General features: G+C 38.3%; 1 protein-coding gene across 7 annotated transcripts in view; it reads right to left on the bottom strand.

Moving 5' to 3' along the window:
- The window catches only part of FAM126B (family with sequence similarity 126 member B), a 68846-nt gene that overhangs the window by 17371 nt on the left and 26037 nt on the right, over positions 1-25438 (bottom strand). For 5 of the 7 annotated variants that reach the window (XM_039554958.1, XM_039554957.1, XM_039554959.1 and 2 more), the window contains 7 exons: positions 23980-24159; positions 22039-22119; positions 21287-21402; positions 20435-20530; positions 19434-19550; positions 18664-18751; positions 14689-14848 (listed from right to left, as the gene is read on the bottom strand). In XM_039554958.1, the coding sequence (XP_039410892.1) occupies positions 14689-14848; positions 18664-18751; positions 19434-19550; positions 20435-20530; positions 21287-21402; positions 22039-22119; positions 23980-24159 (838 nt within the window). Of the gene's footprint in view, positions 1-666; positions 8561-13331; positions 13500-14688; positions 14849-18663; positions 18752-19433; positions 19551-20434; positions 20531-21286; positions 21403-22038; positions 22120-23979; positions 24160-25438 lie in introns of those variants that run through there. The other 2 variants (XM_010406588.3, XM_010406591.3) reach the window with 2 other exon arrangements.

The following is a 25438-nucleotide window of genomic DNA, read 5'->3' as shown; positions in this document are numbered from 1 at the left end:
GTCCTGGGAGCAGCGGGCGGCGCTGGGCTGGGCTGTGCCGTGCTCCGGGCCGGCTGTACCTGCGTCATCGGCGATGTGTTTGAGGACGTCCTCGTCGGGGACGAACTTCACCTGCAGGGAGCGGCGGCTGCTGCGCGTCCCCTCGGGCCCACTCATGGTGGCGCCCGTCACGTGGGCGCGGCCCCGCCGCCGGGGGGCGCCGCCGCCGGTGGGCGCGGGCCGGCCCCGCCTCACACCTCACCCCACCCCCTCACGGCGCCGCTCCTGCGGGACTGGGGTCCCACCCGCTCCCCGCGCCCCCGGCAGAGGCGGCGGCGGCAGCAGCAGGAGGCGGAACCGGACTCACGTGCCCGCCAGCGGACGGCCCCGCAGCCCGCCCCGAGGCAGCGCTGCGCCTTGAGTGATCTGTGCCACGGCCAACCCACGCCCTCCTCCCAGCCCGCCTCAGCAGCAGGGCGGGACTTCCGCCGCCGGGCGCGCGCGGGCCCCTGGGCTCGTGCCCGGGGTCGCTGTGGCGACGCGAAGCCGCCGCATTCCCCATACGGAAACAGCCCCGCCCTCACCAGATCCCCCTCACAGTTCCCTGGGGAGAACTCCCCTCACGGCCCGTCCAACCCTCACCAGCGTGAATCACACTTTTAAATCCAGCAATTCACAAAGTATTAATTTCTGTTCAGAAACAGCACAATATTTATTTAACATCTTTATATATTTATATATATATATAATTTTTTTCTGCATTGCAGATTGTGTCGCGTTTTATACATCTCTATTTACAATGATTTAAAATAATTATATTTCTTCTCTGGCAGGTATTTACAAAGTCAATAGTAACTACATTTCACATTTCAACAAGTCAACAGCATGAACCAGCTCAGTAAGACAGTTTAAGATAATGGCTTACATGCACCAATAACATGATCTTCAATATGTGCCTTCTTCAGGACTAAGAATGAAGACTTTCCCTGGTCCCCAGGTTAAAGGACATCATACAGCAGAGGTCATAAAAAACCTGTTTGATTTAGTCCTTCACCAGTACCGAATCTTGAACATCTGGGGTTCATACCAGCAAGCAACGCTATGCTGGTGAAGAGGGGCTCCCACCACCAATCCATGTCCTTTTGCCTAGCCTGTGTGTCCACAAGAAGTGGGCTACGTGCTGTTTATGCTCCTTCTATGAGATTACATAATGCTAAAGTAGTAAAAATCCTCAGAAACCTTAGTTCAGAGAAACAAACCTGGTATGACGAAAAAAGTAAGAAAATAATCTTTTAACCCTTGCAGAATGTTTCTTTTTGCTAGTAAAACAGAGAGCAAATCCTGTATTCTTACAAGGACGAAAACAGATCAAAAAACTCATTGTCAAGTACAGGAATTACAAATTTAAAAAATGCAGCATGGGGTATATATCAATTTAGTTGTTGGGGTCTTTTAATAGCAAATAAAAGCTACCATAGTAAATCTAAAATGTATTAAGAGTAGCTGATTATTAAAAATCTTTATTAGCTTTTTCCTGGAATCTTCAATATGAAAAAAAGTGTTAAATGACTCAGTTTTATTTAATCATATGGTATTTGTCCATAAATAACCAGCTAGTAATATCCACCCCTAAAGTATGCACTATGTGCAAGAAAACAGAAGTCTTGTTTCAAAGTAATCATTGAACACTGACACACACACACACACCACACACCCCAGTACTAAGAATCTATTAATACTTTGACATGTTGATTTATCCTGAGTGATTGTTAACTCACATCTACTGTATACTTGAAGCCACAAAGTTTTTACTACTTGCATTTTTCATAAACTAATAACATGAAATTCTAGCACAACAACAACTGTCTGAACAGAAAGAACAGTGTCAATAGCCAGTATTTCTGTTACTTCCAAGTACTTGTTTTAGAACTAAAGGTAAAAGGTTGCTCTACTTTTTCTGTTTTGTGATCAGTTCTGGGGAGGATGAGGACTCAAACACATAGGATTCACTATTGATTTGTAAGGAAGTTTCCATGACAAAGCACCATAGAGACATTTTACCAGCAGATACTTCTAAACAAAAATCTCCCCTGACCATTTTACCTTCTATAATCAAAACCTGTGAGAATTCTAAGCCACATTTTAGAGCAATTTAAATTTTGGCTCCTGAGAAGATTATTAATCACTCATTAAAAAACTGTAGCAGAATGCAAAGACAGTCTTCTCTAAAATTGTTTACATCTTACACACTGTGAAACACTGGGAGCTCACCACCAAGTAGCTGGTCAATAAAACTTGATCTCATCACTCTGCTCATCATGCACAAGCTAAAATATAGGGCAACATTTTAGTGTACAAAGTTTTAATATACATCTGTTCCCATCAACAGCTCCTCACAGGAATACCTTAGTAATCCTTTATGATAGAAAGGATAATATATGGACCCATTTTAAATTCAGCTGGTCCCTCAGATACTACCTTTGGTAAAATCCGATGAACACAGTTGAAAAGAAAAATCAGGGAGAGGTATAGCCTAGAGAAAAATAAGTAAAAGCATGGAAGCAAAAATTGTATTTTTTTAAAAATTAAATCTCAAAAAGAGATTATTAACATGGGACAGATTTTTACTAAATCCTTTTCTCGAAGCTGTAAGGTACCCTTAAGACTTGCACAGCTTACTTCTGAACGTTTAATGTCACAGGCCTTGACACTTGACAAACTCACTAGGCAAGTTTATCTAAAATGGTTGGCTGTTGTTTTAAAATCTTGTTCCAAGATTTAAGTAAGATTTCATAACGACTATGTGGAAAACCTTGTATCAGTCTTGCAAAATCCACTTACTGTTTTCAGGAACAAACCAAGCTGCTCACAGCTCACCATCATCTTCCACAATTGTAGAAGAAGCAGGCAAGTATTTTGTCTCTTCAGCTAGTCATGACATAAAAATTTTGACAGACTGATACATGTATTTGCTAGCACAACACCCATGTCATGATTTACAACCCTGAATCACCTACAGAAGAGCTTTCAACAACAAAGTTTATCCAAGTGCCAGTGAGGAAAAAACAAAAATAGTGAACAGAGATTAAGGCCCATATGCTAGAAACAAATAGCATTTCAAATACTGAAGAAAATACAAAATATTGAAAAATTATATAAATCAAGAATGCAATACAAGTACAAAGGAGCTAGCTTGTTTGCTTAGCATGCTTGAAAAGGAGTGATATTCTGCAACTTTTGTCCTGCTATCATCCTAAACAAGAAACTGAAATAAAAGGGGCATGTTTACTGCTCTGATGAAAACTATTCTTGTAATATAATGGTTGTTACAAACGACACCTAGCTAATGGCTTTAATGGTTATATTAAACATGCCAAGGTAGCAATATCTTTGGCAATGAGAGAATTTAAGGATGAGGTTATTAGATCTACTAACATCAAAGTACTTTTGTTTTGTGTGCAGCACGTACATTTCATTCAAACATAATCCATTATATTTTCCACACCTCGTCTAGGATTATGAGCACAGTTCCTATACTGTACAGCTTGATTTTTATGATTTTATTCAAAAAGTTATTCTTGGTTCTCTCTTAATCTTCAAATTAATTTAAATTTGTAAGCCGAGATAAACAAAAATGTCTGATTTGTGACCAAAGTTAAAATGCTGAACACTTAAAGGAGATAGCCATTGGTTCATGATAAAATAGGACAAGTTCAAACTCTTAGGTTAAAATACAGCCATAGCATAGAATTATCTATTCCAAAATTAATTTTTCAAAATATAATTCTCTGAACATGTTATACATTAAATATTGAGGAAAATTTCCCTGGAGCTAAAATTTTCCAAGAACACTAATAAACTTCATTAAAGAAGTAAAACAAACCACACAGTATCTGAAGACAAAAAGCAGTTAGAGTTGGGGTCACCTTACTGCAGAGTAGCTTTACCACCACTAAGATGCAGGTTTCCCCCTTAATCTTGAAAAATACATTCCTATTTACATACAGTATACACACAGTTGAGGCAATTGATTGTCAACACGTGACAAATGTATGTACCTACTCACACACAAGTAAACCTCACATGGTGAGAAAAAACCCTGTCCCAGTAAACTCCAGTATTCATAAGTAGTGCAAATAAATACTTTGTCAGAAAACACTTCTTTTTTCTCACTATTTTGATGACTTTAATTATGTTAAAGCTAGCAGGAGTATGTTGGAAATGCATTTAAGACCAACACACTTGCAAACTACAAATACTAGATCTAATGCTTACTGGCTGCAACATGATGTTCAGCATTACAGAATGAAGTATGCTGTTAAAAAACTTCAAATTTGTATCAGAAAGGGTGTTCAAAGAAATCTGCACTATAGATGGACAGTGATATGGAAGTATCCATTTTAAGAATTTTTCCAAATGAAAACTAAAGGGATAATACAGCAATTTAAACTGTCATCTTGCAACATTAATTTTAATAAGTATTTTTACTTCATCACTTTGCTCTCTGCAGGATGAAAATATGGTTCACCTTCAAACACCTTTCAACCAAAAAGTTGCTCACAATAAATCCCTGAAAAGGATAATCAAGCTAGAGCTCACAATCCAAACATTTTGTATTTCCTTAAAATTACAAAGCCCAACAAAAATGAGTTCCAAAATGGCAGCATATTGTGATGCGTATCAAGGACTATTTCATTTTTCCCTGCTGAAGTATATGTATACATCAGAATATAGTATCCACCCTTCCTCACCTAAGAATTGCATGTATGTGCATGCATGCACACACAGAGGGAAAAATCATAGTGTTCTGCTTCTTGTCCTTTCATAATGCTCCAGTTGCACTGAAACAGTGCAAAAATCTAAATCTAGTGCCTCAAGTACCAAATGTTCTAAAAGAAGAGACAACAGAGTGAATTTAGGATAAGGAAGTTTGATTTAAGTCTAAACATTTGTCACAGGTGTCAGAAAATTTAAGTATGTTTTGTACTTTGTTTAGTATTTAGCTTATATAATCAGAAAACCAGCAGATTATTCCCTCCACCCATATCCCAGACACTTCTAATTTTATTTCTGCCACAGTACTTTGAAATGTACTGAACATAGTGTATAAAGATTTGCTACGATCTTGACACACCTTAGCATAGTTTGAGGCACATCTAGAAGCAGTAATGATAAACATGATACACAGCACAGCAGAGCCTGTTACTACAGCTGGTGTAGATACTAGTGATGACTTGATTTGTAAGGTAAATGTTAAACAGTAGTTGGCTAAAAAACAAAACAAGCTCCCACAGCTGAAACACTGCACTAAAAGGGTAATTTTGAGAAGTCCCATATGTACCACATCAGCACATAGAAAACATGGGGGTTTTTTACAGGGATAAATTTGAACTCTTTTTAAAAAGACTGATATGGAATAGGTATATATACACAAGAACAAACCAAAATACAATAAATGAAACCATAACAAAAGGCACATGATCAAAATGAGAACTGTAAGAATATCTTAAAAGGTAGTTTGACTGAGGTTTTTGCCAATTTGAATTAACACGTGTACATTTGACTTCCCTATCTGAAGCCAGTAAAGCTGTCTCACTTTCCTGAAATATTTTTAATAGTGTGGGACCCCACACAAAAAAACAGCTTTTAAAAAAAGGTTGTAAAATTTGACCTGATGCCAATTTAAGTGTCCTAAAACTTCTGGAGGAATGCATATAATGGCAAACATAGAATGTAGAGAACATTGCTAATGAACAACTTTACTTTCTAAAATACTGAAATAAAGTCATTCTTAGAAAGTTAGCTGACACTCCTGACCTTTTCTTTCCCAAATATTTAAGCAAATTTCCTTTTTGATAGTCTCTGCAAAGTATAAACTTTGTACTTCCAGTCATGACTTACCTACTGTCTCCACTAGAAAAACTTTATTTTATAAAGAAGAGTTTAACCATATATAGCTTTTGGCCTTTTAACAGAAATGTAAGCCTTGTAGCTTCATCTCAGCTTTGCTTTAGCTCCATCTGTGTATGACTGGTGGTCCTTAAAAATTAATTTCCATTTAGAAACTGTCAAGTTTTTTTTCTGATGAGTCTATTTACTCTTTAACTGAATTTTTACATCAGATGCCACTAAATTCACTTTATGAATGAATGATATGAGGACTAGGCTACCAAAGTGACTCATCAAACCACAAAAACCCCTTCAAATATTTAACTGAATTTTAATGTAAATTTGAAAAAAAAGTTCTATTTGAAATAAAGCTTACAAAACCCCCCAAAAAATCCCCACCAAAACCAACTATCAGCAATACCACACCATGTCATTCATTGTTCTGAGCGTCTTAAAGACTATCATTCAAAGAGAGCCTGCTATTTGTAACTGCTTACATTTATCCTTCACAGTGACAGCGAAACCAAAGTTCCCATATAAAATTTGTAACTCTTTCCTGCAGATTTACGGGTTGTAAACTTCAAGGATATCATACAGGACTTAAGCAGAGAGGATGAACTTTTCCCCCTTTTCTATCAATCCAAAAAGAGATACAGAGAGACAGAGAGAGAATGCCAAACATTCTCCTGTGTAACTAGAAATGTGCTTCTAAGCAGTGTCCTCTAATGTAAGTACCAGCCAGTGCCCATACACCAGTCATATACATTCAAGGCTTGGCTCAATGGCACGAGTTCTGAATATTCTAGAGTAGGGCCAATTCACAAAAATAAGAGTTAAAAAAATTCAAAAGATTATATATACCAAGGCCATGAAGTGTGATCCTTCCGGGCAAAAAAAAAAAGGACTGTCAGTACCCCTTTGCACAAATGGCATTGCTAGAAAAGCATTTCACATTGAAGCTTCAGTACTTCTTGCAAACTATTGTCTCTATCCCTGAGACAGCACCTTGAGAGTATGGTCTGTCTGGACTGCAGGATTCCTGAAATGACTCCATGATTGAATTCAGGGACATTGAGAAAGCAGCTGAAAGGGGTGGGGGTGTCCCAACAGCCATGATACTAAAGAAAGCAGCCTGAGAAATACTCTTTACCCGAATACACCTTTCAATTCGGTGATCAGCACCTCACAACAACAACAGCAACAACAAATATGAAAGCAGAGCTAGCCATTATTTCCTGGGGAAGAAGTGTTTCCTTCCCACTTACAAACCAAATTGCTTTAACAGTATGGTGGTGTCTAACGTTTAGTCTAAATGCAGAATGACCCTGTGTCCTGGAGGGGAAGACATGTAACATTACAAATGGCTACAACGCCATTAGAAGTGCATTGTAACCTACATTATCAACCTAGAATCCTCTCTCTGAGGGAAAACAGCTTCTTAATATGCATGTCTCAGTTGCTGAACATCAAAAGCTTCTGGGATGAGAGACTGGGGGCAGTCAAGAAAAAACCACCCTCGTTTTAATGAAAAAAGTGCTGTAGGCAGCCAGGAGCAGCAATGACAATCCCCTCCTCAGAATTGATTGCACAGACTCAGAGAGGTCCAAAGTCACACTAGAATCTCTGAGGCACTCCTGGTTCTGAGAAAGACAAGTCAGGATCCAGTAGTCTTTGCAGTACTGTAGACCAAGAAAACAAACCCGTTTCTATTTCTTAACAAAGCCAAAGCATCATCTCATAGGGATCACATTCACCATTTCCGCCGGTGTCTCCAGTCTCACAGTGTTGAAATGGGACTGATCAGCCTACGATGGATTGCACATCACCCAAGGAGAAAGAAAGGCATGGAGAAAGGCATACAGTACATTATATACTGCTTCACAACCATGTTTACAAGAGGGAAAAAGGATGAAGGTGAGGGAAGAATTATTGCTGTTTCAGTAATACAGTATGATAGCTAAACCAAATCAAACAAGATCACAACAGTCAGTATTTTCACACTGTGGGATGATGGTTCATGTTTTGCCTAAGGACGAACTTGCCAGGGATTAAGGGGGAAGAGGGAATACTAAGGAAGGGAGTAAAAGTTACACCTGGGATATCAGCTGCATATTGAAACTTGGAGATCGAGACTGCTTGGTTAGGGGAGCTCCTGGGGAAAGGAGATCTTTACCTTCCCCAGCTTGGCCTAGTCGGTCCTCCTGTAGGCTGATAGTTGAAAACCGATTGGTGTTGCCAGCTGCTAGATTGGTAAAACCCTCTGTACCAGCTCCAGCACTGGAGCCTGCCTGACTGCCATTCACATAGTCAAATGATTTACTGGAGGAAGCACTGGCGGTCCTGATCAGGCCCAGACTGTTGGCTTTTGGCACCACCTGCCCAGCAGGCAGGCTGAGGTGTTTCTTAGTAGGTGTCATCTCAATTATATCTCCATCCAGGTCAGTGGATTGGTGCGTGTACTGCTTTCGAGCTACTGAATCTCGAGGGCTCTCATTGGATTTTGCTGCAGAAGAGGTTTCTTTCTCCTTAGCAGAACGCCCACTTGCTGTTTTCCTTAAGCTGCCCTTCTGGGATACAGAGGATAGAGGTTTGGTCCCTGCTGGCTGGCTGCTGAGGGAAGCTCCCGATGAAAATCCTTCATCGGGATCATTAAGGTTCACAGACTCCTCTCTTCCGTTTACACCTTCTGCATCTATTAAGAAAAAAAAAAAGCAACCAAAAAACCCCCAAACGAATCAGAACACACAGAATGCATTCAAGTTACATGAAGACAAAGATGTGCACAGAATATCAAAACAAACCTCATTTGCTAATCCACTTGGATTTGCTAATCCACTTGCTTAAATATTTTTGGATTCTCAGCCAATAATTTTCCTGCCATATTTAGCAGAATAAGAGTCTAACAATTAGTGCTCCCTGAGCTTGATTGGCCTTTCATCTATAATACTTTTATCAGTCAAAATATTGGTCCCAAACTTTGTCAACAAGAATTGGAACCCATTTGGTTAACTGGTTTTAGCTCCATTTGCAGATACTTGCTACCCATTCTCCTACTACATGCTGTTAAAAAAGACAAACCAAAATGAACCCACCACCTTTTCAGGCTATTTTTATCCTGTTTTAAGGCAAGATCTAAGGATCTCTTCCAGTCAGAGTAAGTTCTGGTGAGTGCTCAGCAAGCTTCGGAACTAGGCTACTTCCTAGGCTAGCAATCACAATGTTCCAACAGAGGTAGAAGGCTTCTGCTGTGTGTAGCTGGCACTTAGAACAATGTAACTATACTTTCTATTGGAGATTAACCTAATTCCTAATTCTCTCTCCTCCAAAATTCAATCCTCCCTGCGTTCACAGAAATCCCATCCAGGTGCTTCTACCATATTTGCTTTTATCTCAATGTCTGCATTTTTCAGAGGGAAAAAAAAAAAGGCAACTCTTGTATTAAGAGAAATTTAATCTCTGAAACACTTCATGTTATAGACAAGGCACTGTGCTTTTGACTGGAACCTCAAAGAGAAAATAAAAGCCTTACAATATCATTTCTTAAATCCTTACTTTCAGGCCTATATGATTAGGGCCGCACACAAGTACTTTTTTCTTTTAATCATATTCCAGTCTTTTTCTAAGCTCCAAGTACTCAAAAGAAGTTACTGTTTTAGTAGAAAACTGAGCAGCATTCAAATTTCAAAACTGAAAATTGAGCTAGTTTTTGCTCCATGTATCTCATTTCAATGAAAAAAAGGCATACATTTCAACCATGTTGGCAGAAAAGGAGTCATTCAGGCTATAAGAATTTTGCTTTTCTTTGTAAAAGCTGTAGAGCCTGATTATTTGCAAGAAATAAAGCCACTGTGGTGCTCTACTGTTAAGACTGTTCGACCCAGCTTACCTCCAAGCAAACCTGTTTAAATCCTTTTTGTGGAATGGGAAAAACATGGCAGCAACTATATGAGAGAGTCTAATATTTGAGTGGAAGCTCATCCTGTCATGCTGTTAGCTAAGGAACGTTTTACATCATGGCAAACAGAACAAAGTTTTCAGTGGTGTTGTCACCTCTGTGTAGCCTGATTCAACTTCATGTTTCTGATATGTAATGCAAAACCAAACTTTACAGGGAGGTTTCATTACTCCGCTATACATTTACTACTTTTTTTCAGGAAACTTTGCCTTGGAATATCCATTACTGTGTATCAGCTTACAAAAGATACTTAGACATCTCCAAATCCGACCACTCTCAGCCTCTCTCAAAACAATGCAATGAGAGATGATTCTGTAGTTTTCTATAGCTCTGTTTGACTCAATAGCCTCCCAGAAGGGGAAAGGTAATATAGCTCATGCTACTGCAGTCTTCCTTCCTTGGTTAAGCCTTTAGCCTTAGAAAAAGAAGCTACTTAGGTTCCCAGGACAATTATTAAAATGAAGGGTGCGTTTATTTGCTTTAACTTCCTGTAACCATATTTAAAATGCATATACTTTCCCTACTTCCTGTCCACCCTGTTTGGTCAAACTAGGCCTTCATCTTCTCCTTGAGACATACCTGTCTTTTCTTACACTAAACAGTGACATATTTTATCCAAAATCCACATTGACATTCCCCCCTCCAACCTTCCCACACACAATCAAAGGTACTGATAAAAATCAGACATTACTGGAACATACCAAAAGCAAGACCACTTTTTCAATTAACCAACATTTATGTTTCTTTATATAATCATGCAAAGCTGGATGAAAGCATGTTTGGTTACAAGCAGCAAGAGAAGCAGCTGAAGCCCCCTCTCAAGCCCTTCTTATTCAATAAAAAAATGTGGAACTTGTAAGAAGGTATCTCCAGAAAACACTGCTAAGTTTTTTATTATTACAAGAACATTAGTAGTTTTCAAAGTTTATGTTAAAACATTACTGAGTAACAGGATGCTAAAGCACACGTTCCTATTCAGGGAGAGTGAAGCAGAATAGTTACACTGGAAAACTGGCATTTTATCCACAGGATTTAAAGACAAGACTGAGAGGGGTTGTTGCAAGCTTTTGGATGCTGCAACTATACAGAAGCCCAAGCTGCTCAGCAGTGCTCGAAAATTAAGAAGATAGAGAAGACAACATGCAAGAGAATTTCTGTCTAGTCAGACCCACATACCTACAGAAGTTCTCAATGGGATTAAAGTAAATCAGCAAACACATTCTTTTCCTAATGTATCTTATTTTTCCTCTAAAAGCTGCCCTCAGAAATAATAAAAAAAGTTTGAGTCCTTATATACTCTGGGAAGAAAAACAGGATGATGTAACAACAAAGTTCTCTCTTTTTTTTTTTGTTTGTTTTTGTTCCAATAGACCAATAAGATAATTTTAAAAGGAAACAAAAACTAAGAATCTACTCCTTTCCAAGTACTCTTTATTTTCAGGCCGAAAGAGAAAGAGACTGTGCAACCCAACAGAAATTGTATCCACTGCACTACAGTGTGTATTCAGGACATCTGTCCCCAAATAATTTGCTATTTGTGAATATACCCAAGTAGTCCTGCAGATACAGACTCAGTGTTCTCCTCTGACCCAAAATAGTGCACATAACCACAGCTGCAACCACTCAGCAGCAGAATACCTTGTACAGCATTACTGAGTCATTCTTGAAGTCATGTCTTTTTCTAATCAAGGGGTCAAAACACCAATCTGAAGAAGGGATTTTATACATCTTTTTAAAATTACTTTTAGCATGTTTATCCTTCCTATATCTGAAGATTGAAAAGTCACTAGAAGTGATCAGTCTCTCCTTGTGCTGTTTGACATCAAACTGGTATTTATGAGAGGGAATTTTCTGGCTGAAACTTTCTGTGAAATCAGTGTCAGAAAACAGACCCCTGGATAAACACACACAATTCTATGTTGATAATCAAGCCAAACTCCCTTCCTTGGCTGTCTCCCAGATGCTATCAGCTGGAGAATTCAGTTTGATCAAGAATGTAATTACATTGCTAATGTTGCAGAAGTAAATGGTATTCAATCCATTTGTATTGAAGCAGAGAATGTGGAATGATGCCTTATCCAGTAATATGCCCCATTATATCAATGGCTTCAGACAAGACTAAAATGCATCATCTTTGTCAACTTCCCTTCCCACTTCCTGTCTGTCCCAGAAGGTTCTCTGCAGCTCAGGACTTCTCTATATCCTTCAGGTCATGCACATGCAAAGAGTTATAAAACGGGGTAAGATCAAGTGAAAAGTGAATTTAAGAGAAGACAGGATCATTTACTGAGCATGCTCAAATTCATAATGCACCAAGTAGATTAGAAACCTGCACTAAATATTTTTATGCCACTTTTTCTACAGAAGCATGAAATCTTAATTAGTGCTTGATAGCAACTTTAAGTGTAATGATTCTGTGATAACATTACATTTAAGTCTCCGAATTATCCAGATTATTGTTTCCTGAAGAGCAAATCTGAAACCTATGTAGCTCATATCTGAATGTGCAAATAAATCTCACTTATGATCAACTAATGTCCTTATAGAGGCTGGAAACACCAAAGGAATGTTCACATGGAGAAGACGACTTAAGACAGGAAAGTACTTGAAAATATGTTTAGCCTAATCTATAAGAATTAATTCTCAGCTCTGAGGAGAAATCATGATTCAATTTCAGTATTTGAAACTACGTCTTTCATCAAGGAAATCATCTTGAAAATAGATGAACTTAAGCAAAAAAAAGTTCTACCACCTACTCTATCTGCTATTCTTGGCTGCAAAGCAGACCTATGAAGCCCTACAGCATTTGTGTGGACATCCCAACTGAGAAAGAAAGCAGTAATTGTTTCTGAAGTTTTTAAAAATATGACAACCTTATTTCTTCCTGAAAACACAAGCACTTTTTTGGTGCTTGTAGAGCAGCCAGCTCTAAATGAGTTGTACATATATGAATTTTCAATTACAGGATGACTGACAAATAAAACATCAGCAACTGCATACCTGTTTTAGATAGGCTTGACTTTTAATGGGAACAGGAAACTTCATTCTTGAAAATTTAAAAACTGCAGACTAACAAGACACTACTTTAACTAAAATGTAGCCAAATCCATTTATAGTTGGTACTGTTGACTTTTCAGGACTAGATTCACATTAATCTGGTGCATATTTTTTCTTCTTAAAATCAGATTAAACATGCTCAGTAATAGAAAGTTTCCAAGCAATCTCAAAGCTCTTGGATATTACCCGTCTTTTTTTTGTGTGTGTGCCATGCCAAGCAGTCTTTCACCACACAGATGCAAGCCCCAGGCCAGCCCACACAATAACAAAAGGTAGTTCCTGACCTGATGTTAGGTATATAGGGGATGTGTGTATTGCAAAGAAAGCTAATACACCCTGGGATAGCGGAAACACACACTAGAATGGAAAGAAGTTCTGCTTGGGGATAGGGAGCCAGGATCCTCCTCCAGCAACTGCCTCACTGACTTCTGCCTCCTCATCTCTGTCCTACCCTCTGTTGTGGCTGCTGCCAAGGTGGGCTCCGGGAAGCCATGCTCAGGGGTCCTGCGCATCAGCACCTCCCCCTCTTGCTCACGTTTGATCCCTAGGTCTGTGGAGCCGTGTTGGATCGGTGAGCCAGGAATGCTTGAGTCAGCCTCGATTGAGAAGTCAAAGCCATCTGGGATTCAACATATAACATTTTAGTGCTTGTCTATTCCTTTCTTGGCATCCCAACCCAGGCAGGGAAAATAGAAAGTTTATGCGGACATGGAACAGACACGAAACACTACCCATGCTTAGTTAAAAGTGGTGAGAACATCCACAGAAAGGGACAGGTGGGCTGTACTGTAGACCGGAGACCAGCAAATGAATGTAACGGCAACTACAGTGAAGACAAACATGACGCAGAGTGCTGAAAACAGGAGACAGCTACTTCTTGTCCTGGACATCCTGATTCAGCTGAAGACCAGAGGTCATCAAATCCTTTTGCACGTGACCAAGAAGAATATTAAAAAATAAAAGGGGAAAGAAATGTACTACAGGAAAATATATAATTCCTGTTTTCAGACTTTTTACTCTCAGTTGATTCTTACATTATTCTCCTTTTTACCTTCATTGATTTATGCAGCTGTTTTAAATTAATGTTTTATACATGAAGTAACAAAGCTTTAAAAGTAGACAAAGTGATTTCAAAGCAAGCTTTTTGCTACACCTACACTGAAGATGTCATCACATCAAGGTAAAGATCATTACTTTTTTTTTCTTCATGCAGTCAAGCACACTTCCGTATGATGTAAGTACTCACTGAGGAAAAAGAAAGACTAATTCTAAACTATCCAAACCTATTTTAAAGACCCCCAATAAACTGGGTCATGTGATGGTAGGAGTGTGATGTTCAGTTTTTCCCTCTCCCACTGCCATCAGTAGCTTTAGGCAGCTGGAATCCTATTAAGGTCTAGATGTTAGCATTCATTCCCTGAGCTATTTACGACGGGAGGCAGTTGAGTTTTAGTACAGATTAAACAAAGAACTCAAATTCTAAGCCACACTTTACCCCTACAATTTCATACTGTGTTACATGGAGAAAAAAGATGTCTTATTAAACATTTTCCAGCTTCTCCTTTTTCTCACCTACCTCACAGTTTATCACAAAATCAAAACCAAAACAAACACCCCAAATATTCATGTTCATGCAGTGCTCTGAAGATGTAAAATATTATATATTATTATGGAGTATCACTTTTCAAAAACAAACAAACAAAAAGCCCCCCCAATGTTCTGTAAACATTCAAACTCAGAAGCCAGATTACAGTGATGATGATGATTACAGTACATTATAGTATGTGCTCCTGGCAGAGAAAGCTCACCTTCTCTCCTCCAGCGATGACGACGGATAGAAGCTGTTGTAATAGCACTCCGAGAAATTCTTGGAACTGTTGGAGTAACTTCTACTTTCAGTACCTTCTGGCCTTCTTGCGATGCATCAGGAGCATCAAAAGGCAGCGAATTCTTCATGGCATTTGCAACCTAAGGTAAAAGTAAGATGCTGTACTGCTACTATCCTTGATTACACTAATGGCAATATTGGATCTCTTGCTTGGATACAGAAAGGAGAACAAGCAAGAACTGATAATTATGCCAGATTCTCCTCAAGATGGATGATCCCATTCCCTGGATTCAAAGTTGATTACATGGAAAAGTTCATCACAAACCTATTCTCAAAACCAGAGTTAATTTTCTCCATTTTTTTGAGGTAATTTGTTTTGTTCTATCTTTGCCATCTGTAGTGACAGACGTTAACAACACATACAGGAAGGTCTCCATGCAAAAGAGACTGCAATATGTCAAGGCAAATACCATTTATGTTTTATGACAAGAGTGTCAATAAAACTAAGTCACAGCCCAAGCCAATGCAAACAGCCTATGGCCTCGTGCACAGGGGCACAGGACTGATTTCCACCATACCTTTCCCCATACCACTCCCCACCCCTCCCTAAAAACAACACCAACAGAACCTAACCAAGGGGATTAGACTGCACGTACTTGCAAGATTTATTTAGGGAAAAAAAAAAATATTTGCAACCTAAGCAATGAACATCAAGTTATTAAAATACACTCATCTTTATTAAACCTATTTTTAAAATTGTAATAGCCTATTATAAAGTCAGAAGTTATGTTTTGCAGCTTTGAGGAGAACAAATTACTTTTTTTGGCTTTGATGTTTTAATTACTTCTTTAGGTTTCCCATAAAATGCCTTTGTGGGATTAGAGGTTTACTTTAAAAAAGACATAAGCAACTTTCAGTAATATATCTCAGTCTACAAGTAAATTGTTCATCAAAAGTGAACTTGTATACCAGCTCCAGAAAAGCAAACTGGTTGTCTATGGCATGTGCAATATTCAACAATAACAAAGCTGAAGCTTAAAGCTTCAAAATCCCCCCAAAACCACAATACATAAAATGAACACACCTTGATCTTCCAAAATCTTCTACTCACTGGAGTTTCTATCTCTTTTGAATAGATACCCTTGCTGGTATACAAAAAAATCTAAAAAATCATAGCAAAAGACTCTGCAACATGACCAGAATCGTGACAGAGCACTTCTGCTTGTTGAACCTTTTAACAGCTGGCCCTTTCTAACAGCACAAATTGTACTTCTGGGGACGGAGGAAAACCATATGGAGATAAAAATCAATGCAACAGTAAATCCTTGAAATAATCTAAATAACCAGTCTGAATGAGTCACAGTCCCTGTCTGACAAAAACACCCTCAAAACCACGATCTTTCAGGATGCAAAAACACTTGCTCATGATGTCTAATCCAGCACTGAAAGGCAGGAAAACAAACACACAGCACAATTCAGACTTGGCAAGACAAGTCTGGAACTATCAATGACAAAGGAGGGTTGGTTTCAGGCCAGACATCCACTCTTGCCTACCAGAAAGGAGCTCCAAGGAAAGAACATTCAATAAGAGCAATAAGTGCATCAATAAAATACATTGGATAAAGGTGCTGTCACAACAGGGACTTGCTGACATGGTTCCTGTGCACTGGACTAAGAAAGCCTGTGTGTCTCTGCTCTGAAGAATGGGATTCCTGTCTGAAAAACGTGCAGAACTCTTTGTTCAGAGGAAAAGACTGACTGGAACCGCCTACTCCCCAGGTCCAAGGTGGTACTAATTCTGACACTTGGTGATTAGTTTGTCCCTGTAGAAACTCTCAGGTTTCCTGAACAACACCCAGCATTTGTTAACAGAAATACTTCTCTTTTACCAGAAAAGGCCTTTCTCTTGTGTTGCTTCCTGCACTTTCCACTGCAGTCTCTGGGCAGGAGTGATAGAAGACCAGATTACATTACAGATTACAGGTATTTCATAGCTTTCTGATGCTGGTTTTCAACTTGGGGTTTTTTTTAAGCTTAGTTTTCTTTCTACAAGCAATAAAAACCTATGTAAATAACAGCATGGATCTACTAAATTGTCAAAAATGTTTCTTCAAGAAACAAGCACAAGGACCATGATGTTTCTCATTGTAATGATGACTGATATTATTCCTGTAATCACACAAATACTTTGAATACAGGTATCTAAAAATAATCCTAATGTGGGGGTTTGGCTGAATATTAAATAGACTTCAAAGAATTTGCTGCTCTTAGGAAATCCTAGGCAGAAGCTGAATTTAGAAACTTACCTGTGAAGCATCCCAGATGATAATTATTTGGTGCTAGTAGTTTTAGGTTTAAAATATAGAATTTTATAATGCTGCTAAATTATATACATCTCCTGAAGAATCCAATGAGAGTAAAGGGCTCCAATCTTTGAAAAAGTCAAATTGCTTGAAAATATAGCATTAGAACAAAGATGTGCAGGTAATTTTTTTTATAAAACTGACAATTTCTTAAAGCTACTTTCAAAAATGTTAGTAAAACTAGACAGTGATCAGAGTATTGAAAAGAAAAACTCCACTGATAGGCCTGCATGCATATGCAGGAAAAACCTGACAACCAGGAAAGGGTAAAAATTGGTAATGTCATGATGTCACCAGACAATGGGATGGAGTATCAATAGGAGCGTTGGAAAAAAACCCCCCGATGTTCTAGAAGTAATCTCTAAGGACAAACTGATTAAAAATGAACAATGAAAACTAAAAATTGTCATATCATCAAGTTCCAGATCCTCCTACACACTTTTAAAACGTAGTAGTGTGATAGGATGGCCCAATTCAGCAGGTTCAATATTTAATTTAAAACGTTCAATCTGATGGAGTGATGAGTCATTTCCAAAAGAAACCAACTATTATAATAATTCAATGGATAGCAGGCATTTTAAATGCAGCAGTGTCAGAAAGCCTGTAGATAAATTTTACAGCCAATATTAATATATCTAGAGAATAATTTTATGCAATTTAGTTCAGAAAAGAGTGATCTCAGATTGCCACATAAAAAGACTTTTGCCAATTGCTCCTTCGTCAGTTATGTAAAAAGCAATGACATTTTACTGCTGTTAGTTCAGAGGAGGACTAAAGGCTTCTAGCCACAATTCCAATGCAGAAACTGAAACAGCAATCTAATTTACTTTATTCTCCTTAATTTTCCCTCTTCTTTTGATTCTCATTCCTACATCTGACAAAAACTTCTCCTTTCTCTGTTTCAACCTTCTCATCCTTCCCAATCACATCTACCTGCATCCAGCCCAGTTTCACCACTTTCCCCATTTCTCTTCTCTCTTTTCACAATTGGAACAGCAAATATAGTGAAAACTGGAAAAATCCCCACCCCTAACAATCAGAACTATTCCATTTTATTGCTGCTCCTCCAAACAAGGTAAAGATTAAGATCTGTGTGACTTTTATCAAACAAAATCTGGCATTGACTCTGGGATTGGAGCTCCTTTTCACTTCCAGCTCTATGCTGCTGTTGCTTTCTCTCCTTTGTTATCAGTTAAAACCCACAGCTTATTCTCAGCCCTGATGAAGGTCTAGAAGCAAACACCTTTTTTTGCAACCAATGCCCTACAACATACAACTGTTCAGTTAAGCTTCTTTGAACCACTGATCAGTAGCTTATGTCAAAACAACATAAACATTTTGAGACAACTGTAATATATTAGCAAAATCCTAGCTTTCAGCCTCAGTGAGTCCCAGGAGAACCCAACACCCTGGCTTAATACTCAGCAGAAAAAGTATGGTATAAATAGCTATGTTGAAAACACCAGCTGTTAACAAATCACTTGCATTTGATAGTGCAGTGAATGGACACAAAAGCTTCCATTACCAGTCCACTTCAGAAACACATCCATACTGTTAACCAAGCCCATAAATTACAATGGATTGTTTCTTACCAGGAGGGGCTGTGAGTAGAGTTCAAGCTGTGCTCTGTAAATTATGTCCTCCAATACCTCCTGGCCAAGTTCCCACTGACCATTATATCTAAAAAGTAAAGACAGATATTTATCTTCCACACCTTATGAAAACAAACTTGTATTTTTTTCTGCCCAAATCCAGCTTTTCACTTCTCACCTTATGTAGAAAATTCATCAACTGTACGTACACTCCGGTGTACATTAACTTCTTTTAACAGTACAAAGTATTTTATTACCTTGTTTGTGTAACAAGAAAGCTGTTCCATGTTCCCCCCAAGCAAGACAAAATTAATCGCATAATCAGGACAAACTTAAAAAAAATAGGGTCAATATGCAAATGTTAATGCTACTTAGCAGAACTGAATTTGTACCAGAAATGTATTTTTGCTATTTCAGATGCTACTGACATTCAAGAGGTCTGCATTTCATCAGTTTATCTTGGCATCCAAGCTCATTATGCTTGTGAACAGAAGGTATTTGTGGTAGTGGCAAGGTGGAAGAAGCTGAAATCAGAATTCTAATTTTCTTCACGACCTACTGCCAGCCTTATCACCTAATTCACTGCCGACAAAAATATTTTCAAATTATCTGTTGGCTGAATGAGCAAGTAATGGGAAATACACGAATCGAATATAAACTTGTCTTATGAGTCTAACTATTTTTTTCAATTATAAAACAAGGGGCATTTATATTTTAATACATGTAGAAGCAGACCTTTCTCTTTAGGTAAGAAAACCCGGTCTACTTACATGGCGTAATAGACACCTGTGAGCAGCTGCACCATGAAGTCAGGGTCTAACACCACTCTACCACAGGGCTCTTTCCAGCGTTTCTCGTGCTGCCGTGGAAATCCACTCACACACAGCCTAAAAAAACCGCCATTACAAGAAAGTATTGACTCCATGAAGACTACAAATGTCTTTGTATCACAGATATTTTACGTAACTTTCGAATTTACTTTTTAAAATATAAATACACAACATAGAACATTCTTATGTTGCATTCCTAATGATTAGAGCAGTTTTGAAGCAGTGCCTTGATACGTGGCTTGCTGATAGTCCAGTGTTACTCCCATATAGCCAATAACTCCACCTGTTTTCCTCAAATCATAAACAGCTTCTAAAGAACAAGGGTGGCAAGATGTTCTCTACTACCAGCCAGGAGACTCTCCCTAAAATTCAGCAACTGAAACCAATTTTCTTTAAAGGAGACATTTCAGTGGTACAGAAGAGAAGTATGTCACCTCCCATCTAATGTATGATGACAGCATGCAGTTGCCTTATACCTAAAGTTAGATAACACACATACTGTAGTCTTGAGAACTGCTCTCAGCTGCCTTGTAAGAAATATTTCTGACCCTTGAAAAAGGGGCCTGGCTTCCAATACACTGCCTACATAAAAAACAGGGTAATTTATTATATCCTTGTTGTATCAGTTTACTATCTGAATCTTCATCGCGGAAGCAACAGATGGCCACTGATACATAGCAACTGCTGTACTGTTTCCAAAACAGCAGAAATCCCTTGCATATAAAATGTCGTCTTGCTTCTATACTCAAAGAACAGATCTAATTTTCAGATGCAGGAAAATGAAACCTATTTGGCAAATTTAACATAGCCACAACTCAAGTGAAAATGATGGAAACATACCAAGAACTAATCCATCCCCCTAAGAAAGCACTTTTCTTTACTTGATGAATATTCAAAAGTCTAGATGACCCTGAAGACTACTTCAAAGGCAAGTGTCTCACCTGGAACCCATTGTACAAAGCGACTGGTAAGAAGAAGCAGGCATGTAGACAATAGCTGAATTGTAGCACAGCATAAGAAAGCTCAGCACCTCAAACCTGAAAAGAGCAAAATCTTGCATTGTTTTTATTCTTAATATTTCACTGAAATTTAACACAAGAAATCTGCAATTCAGTCTCAAAAAGCACCCCACAGGAAGAAGTGTCAGAAGTAAACACACAAATTCTTTAATCCTCTTTCATTATAATTCACTAACTTGAAACAGGCTATCAAAAGTTCACTATAAACACTTAAATTTATTATTCCTGAAAGCCATTAGCATATGCAGGAACTATGAAGGAAATGGGGTATGGTATAATATTTGGACAGTTATAGAAGTGGAAATGTCTGTAATGCATTCAAAATAATTTTATCAGTTTTCCCAGTGCTGTCTTTAGACACAGGTAAAGCTGGCAGTCACTAAACAGCAGGGCAATTTCTCTCACTCCTGGTTCTGTCTATCCACTTCACTCCATTCCCTTTTTCCTGTAGAAAAAGGAGTCACAGCCCCTGATCCAAAGCTGAATTTTGTCACACTTCCAGGAAAAACTGAATAGACAGCCATAAAACCAAAAATATTCTTTGCAGACACAGCAATGACAGAGAAGTCATTCTTCAAAATTAACTAATAGAAGAACATACAAAGATGGAACAAAGAAAAAGAAAATTACACCTCAAGCTTACCAAGGCTGTTCTCTAGATTTATTTCCAAGCACTTAATGCTGAGAAAGGACTGACACAAAATATATTTGGTCTTGTTTAAGGACTTGTCTCCCTAGTGAAGCACCTTTAACGTTAAGAATGCATCCACCTACCGGTTCTGTGCTGTGAAGGTTTCTCTTTGAGGATGAAGATCACTGTAAACTACTCTGATAAGATCATGCTGACTTAATGCTCCTTCAGTTAAAGCCATGGATCCGATGGTAGAGGGCTAGAAGTAGGTGGTGGAAGAAGGAAGGAAGGAGGGGGGAGAAGCCAAATCGTAAGTAAAAATTCCCCAAAAGCATTAGAACTCCTAACTACCCAAGGCAAAAGGCACACTTATCTTGTGATCTGTAAAAATGAAGATTACTCCAGAATACAGTAAATCTAAAAACATTACCTAGTTTTGGTATTGTAAAGTGTACCCACTTACAAGTAATACAGCAGGTGAGAGCAATTTTCAACTTTGAGTCTTACATATCCATGTACAGTAAGTTTGTCCTAATCCCACAGACCTTTTGTCCAGAAACGATAGAGAAAGGAAAACACAATTTCAAGTTCTAACTGAACTAAGGAAGAGTTAGAAGGAAGACTACTTTTATACTAACATGTAAGAGGCAAAAAATCACAGCTGCAGCTATACCATAACTAACCTCTATTAAAAATGGGCAGTCAGCAAAGATTTTTCAACATTTACACTCCTGTTCTTCTACAAATTCTATTGCATTCTATTACACTAACTGCAAGCTACAGAGATTGAACTTACTGCAACAAGATGCATCTAAAATGGCCTGTGGCATCAAATGGATCCAGTTTTCATCCCTCTAATAGATCCAATTTTAATTTACCACAGCAGCTCTCTTACCTCATGATATATTGAGGGTTTAGATAACGAAGGGATGGTGAAAGACAGAACTTTGTTGTTTCCATCTTTGTCAGCAATTTCCTGCATTAAAAACAAAACCAGAACTCAAACAGAAGTAAGGAGATAGGAGCTGGAATAACTTTCAACTCTTAGAAGGAATTTAACAAAGTAAGTTAGATGTCCTGATCTGATGAGACTATTAACACCCCAAGGACTTTGTGCATTCGCAGAATATCGACAATATCAACATCCATATTTAGAAGTGGGAAAAGACCTCTATCACAAACTGCTCTGCAGAATCAGTGTGCAATACTTAAAAAAACCCCAGCACTGGCTCCTCGATCAGGGAGACTAAAGATACTGACACAGAAGGGCTGATGAGTCACTAGCTGACAATGGCTAGTATTTCATAATAAATGCACCACAAAGAAAAGGTGAAATCAAGGGGACTGGCAAAGTTTCCTCAGGAGGAAACACACAATATTTTCTCCAATTCAAACTGGTCAGATTTTGTAGTTGCTAGGCTACTACATAAGCAAACCCTGCAGTTTTTAAAGAAAATATACTAAGGGCAATTACATAAGACTATAGCAAAAAGGAGTCTAAAATCCTGCCTTTGCACTTTGTACAGCAAATTTTCAGACAATGAGCTCCAGTCATTCCAGTTTATGTCAAAGTTCAGCACACAGTAGCTCAGTACTTGTAGCAGGCTTCAAGGATTACAACAGGAGAACGGCTGACAGAATTTGTCAGAATGCAGATTTATTTATCCCTTTCACTTTCTAAGTATACAGAAAATAACTTCACTCTCAGTATATCTGCAGAAAAATATCAACTTTATTAAAGATGAAAAATAGTGGGAACCACTGTCCATTTTGAGGTCTCTTTCTTTCTGAATATGGAGAGAATGCAGAAATTACTGTCCTTAAAAAATTTGAATCACCAATGTGACTTTCAAATGAACTGAAGAACATTCATGAAAAAACAGGAGAAAAGATAAACATGCTACTTCAATCCAATAAACACTACCAAAAATCAGGAAGCAGTTTCCAATGGTTTCTTTCTATCAGAATAAATCTAAAATAACTAGATCTTCCAGTTGTTAGAGTGGACCTAACATAACACATAACTAGAACACATTTTAAGAATTACAGTTTGGCTGTTCTGTGTCTTATGTGTAGAAATATAACCACAATTTAAAGGAGGGGTTTACAATGACAGTAGAGGGAAGGGTGATAGAATTAGAATATGTTTTAAGGTCCTATACCACAGAAATTCTCACTAGAGAATGCCTCTTGTGGCAGTATTGCTAAATTTATCAAACAACCTCATAACATTACAAAAGTAAACATTTCCAGGCTAGGGTAAGGATGCAAAAAACTGCTTTTACATCCAACAGCCAAATTTAATAATTTACAGTTGCTTTTACTTATTCTTAAAACTACAGTTCCCCTCAAAACAATTATCTGACTCAAATGTACACATGCATGTATCAGTGCTCGCATGCAAAGTGGTTTCATTTTCAAGTTACCCTTAAAAAGGCACGTTTAGAGTACGTGGGAGGGCAGGGGAAGTGACACATCAAGACTGACTAATCATATTAGCCTGACAATCACAAAAAGTTCTATTTTGCAACATTAAGGGGGACTACCTAGTTTCCTTACAAACAGAAGCATACTGAAGTTTGAGAAAGCCCATGAGATTATCCTTTTTTGTGAAAATATTTTTTACAAAAAAGGTAACTACAAACTAAAAAAAAATTTTTGCAAACACATCTTTTCTAAACCTTCATTACGCTTTTCTCCATATTAAATACACCTTCCTTTAAGTGTATTTTAATTTTAAATATGTTGTTCCAATAATTTACTTTATTCCTAGTGGTCAGTGATGCAAAACTTCAGATCAAAACTTTCCTCAGCCATTCCCACCCATCTCACTTACCAGGTTGTAAATGCCAAGCAGCAATGCTTCAATGCAACCATTACTCTGCCTATCCCTGCTGGCAGTGAGACGCAGATAAACCCAGATCAACTCTGGCAAAAACTGCAGCGTGAATCTCTTGAGCCGAACTTCAGAACTACGATAAAGTTCAAAGAGCTGGTGGCAAACAGGCTCCAGGAGCTGTGGAAAGGCAAAAAAGCTGATCACTTACTGGCAGGATTCTCTAATAAGGGAGAGTGAAACAACAAATATAGGGGCTGTATCATATAGCCACTGCAGTCAGTAAAAATTGCATTCCTTGATGGCAAGTAAGTGAATGAATCACAATGGTATCTACGCTCGTTTAAGGAGATCCATAAAGACAGACCTGAGGGGCACTGGTATGAAGTATTTGGACATGTGGCCTTACTACAGACACTACCTTGTGTGCTTTGAGAAGATTCTTCTCTAGGGCTGTCACTATGAGGTTTATTTTCTATGCAGGTACGGATTTAAGGCGTGACAGACACGTGGCTTGAACTATGTGCACCGTAAAACTTTAGTGCAGTTGTAAGGTCTACCAAAGTACAAAGGTTAAAGATTAGCTGCTAATGACAGAAATATGAATTAATTTCTTATCTACACCTTTTGAGTCTCAAAACCAATTAAGTGTGAATGCTCATTACAATGCAAACCGATCTTTTCATTTTGAGCTGCACTTCAGGTTTCAGTATAAGAATCAAAAAAAAGGCCCCTATCAAGTCAGTAAGGTAAACCTGCCATTTTAAGAGCCTACAGTGCTAAACCAATACCTAAGATGCACCCATGGAACTGTTAACAAACATGAAAAAAAGCAGAAAGAACCACACCAAACAGTCTCATTTTTTCCCATGACTAATCAGTTTTTATTACCAAAATCAAAACTTGGGGGAAAAAAAAGCCAACTTGAAAAAAATATTAAAATTTTCAAGACAAATTTTCATAAGGTTTTTGACCGCTATCTAATATTGTGTTCTATGAAAAGGGATGATCTGACATAAGGAAAATATTTATGGGATTCACTGTCCAGAAAGACAGAGGCATACATGTAACCTAAGGCATCTGTATTTGTACAGAAGAGGTACAGAGTCTGAAAACAGAGGCCAGAATCACAAGTATTCTTTCTAACAGTACATGCCTCATGCAGCTTTCTTATACATACAGACATACACAGCAGATTAGATAAGGCATATATGACCCCTCTTTCGCTCCCAGGCATATGCACCTTAGGACTTTCAGAGCACTAGCAGCATATTTCATGGACTTTGATGCATTCTTTTTTCATTAATTTGTCTATTCATCGCAATCACAGTACCACAAATTTCCTGTGGAACTGACAGTCATACTTTTGCTATGCTGCACAAAGATGTACTTCTGTGGTTTGTTGTGAACCATCCACCCTCTTAAAAAACTTAGGAGTCCCTTGCTAACAGCAGAGGGA

This window comes from Corvus cornix, chromosome 7 (genome assembly GCF_000738735.6).
Source record: "Corvus cornix cornix isolate S_Up_H32 chromosome 7, ASM73873v5, whole genome shotgun sequence".
NCBI lineage: Eukaryota > Metazoa > Chordata > Aves > Passeriformes > Corvidae > Corvus > Corvus cornix.
This window is presented reverse-complemented; position numbering and strand designations above follow the sequence as displayed.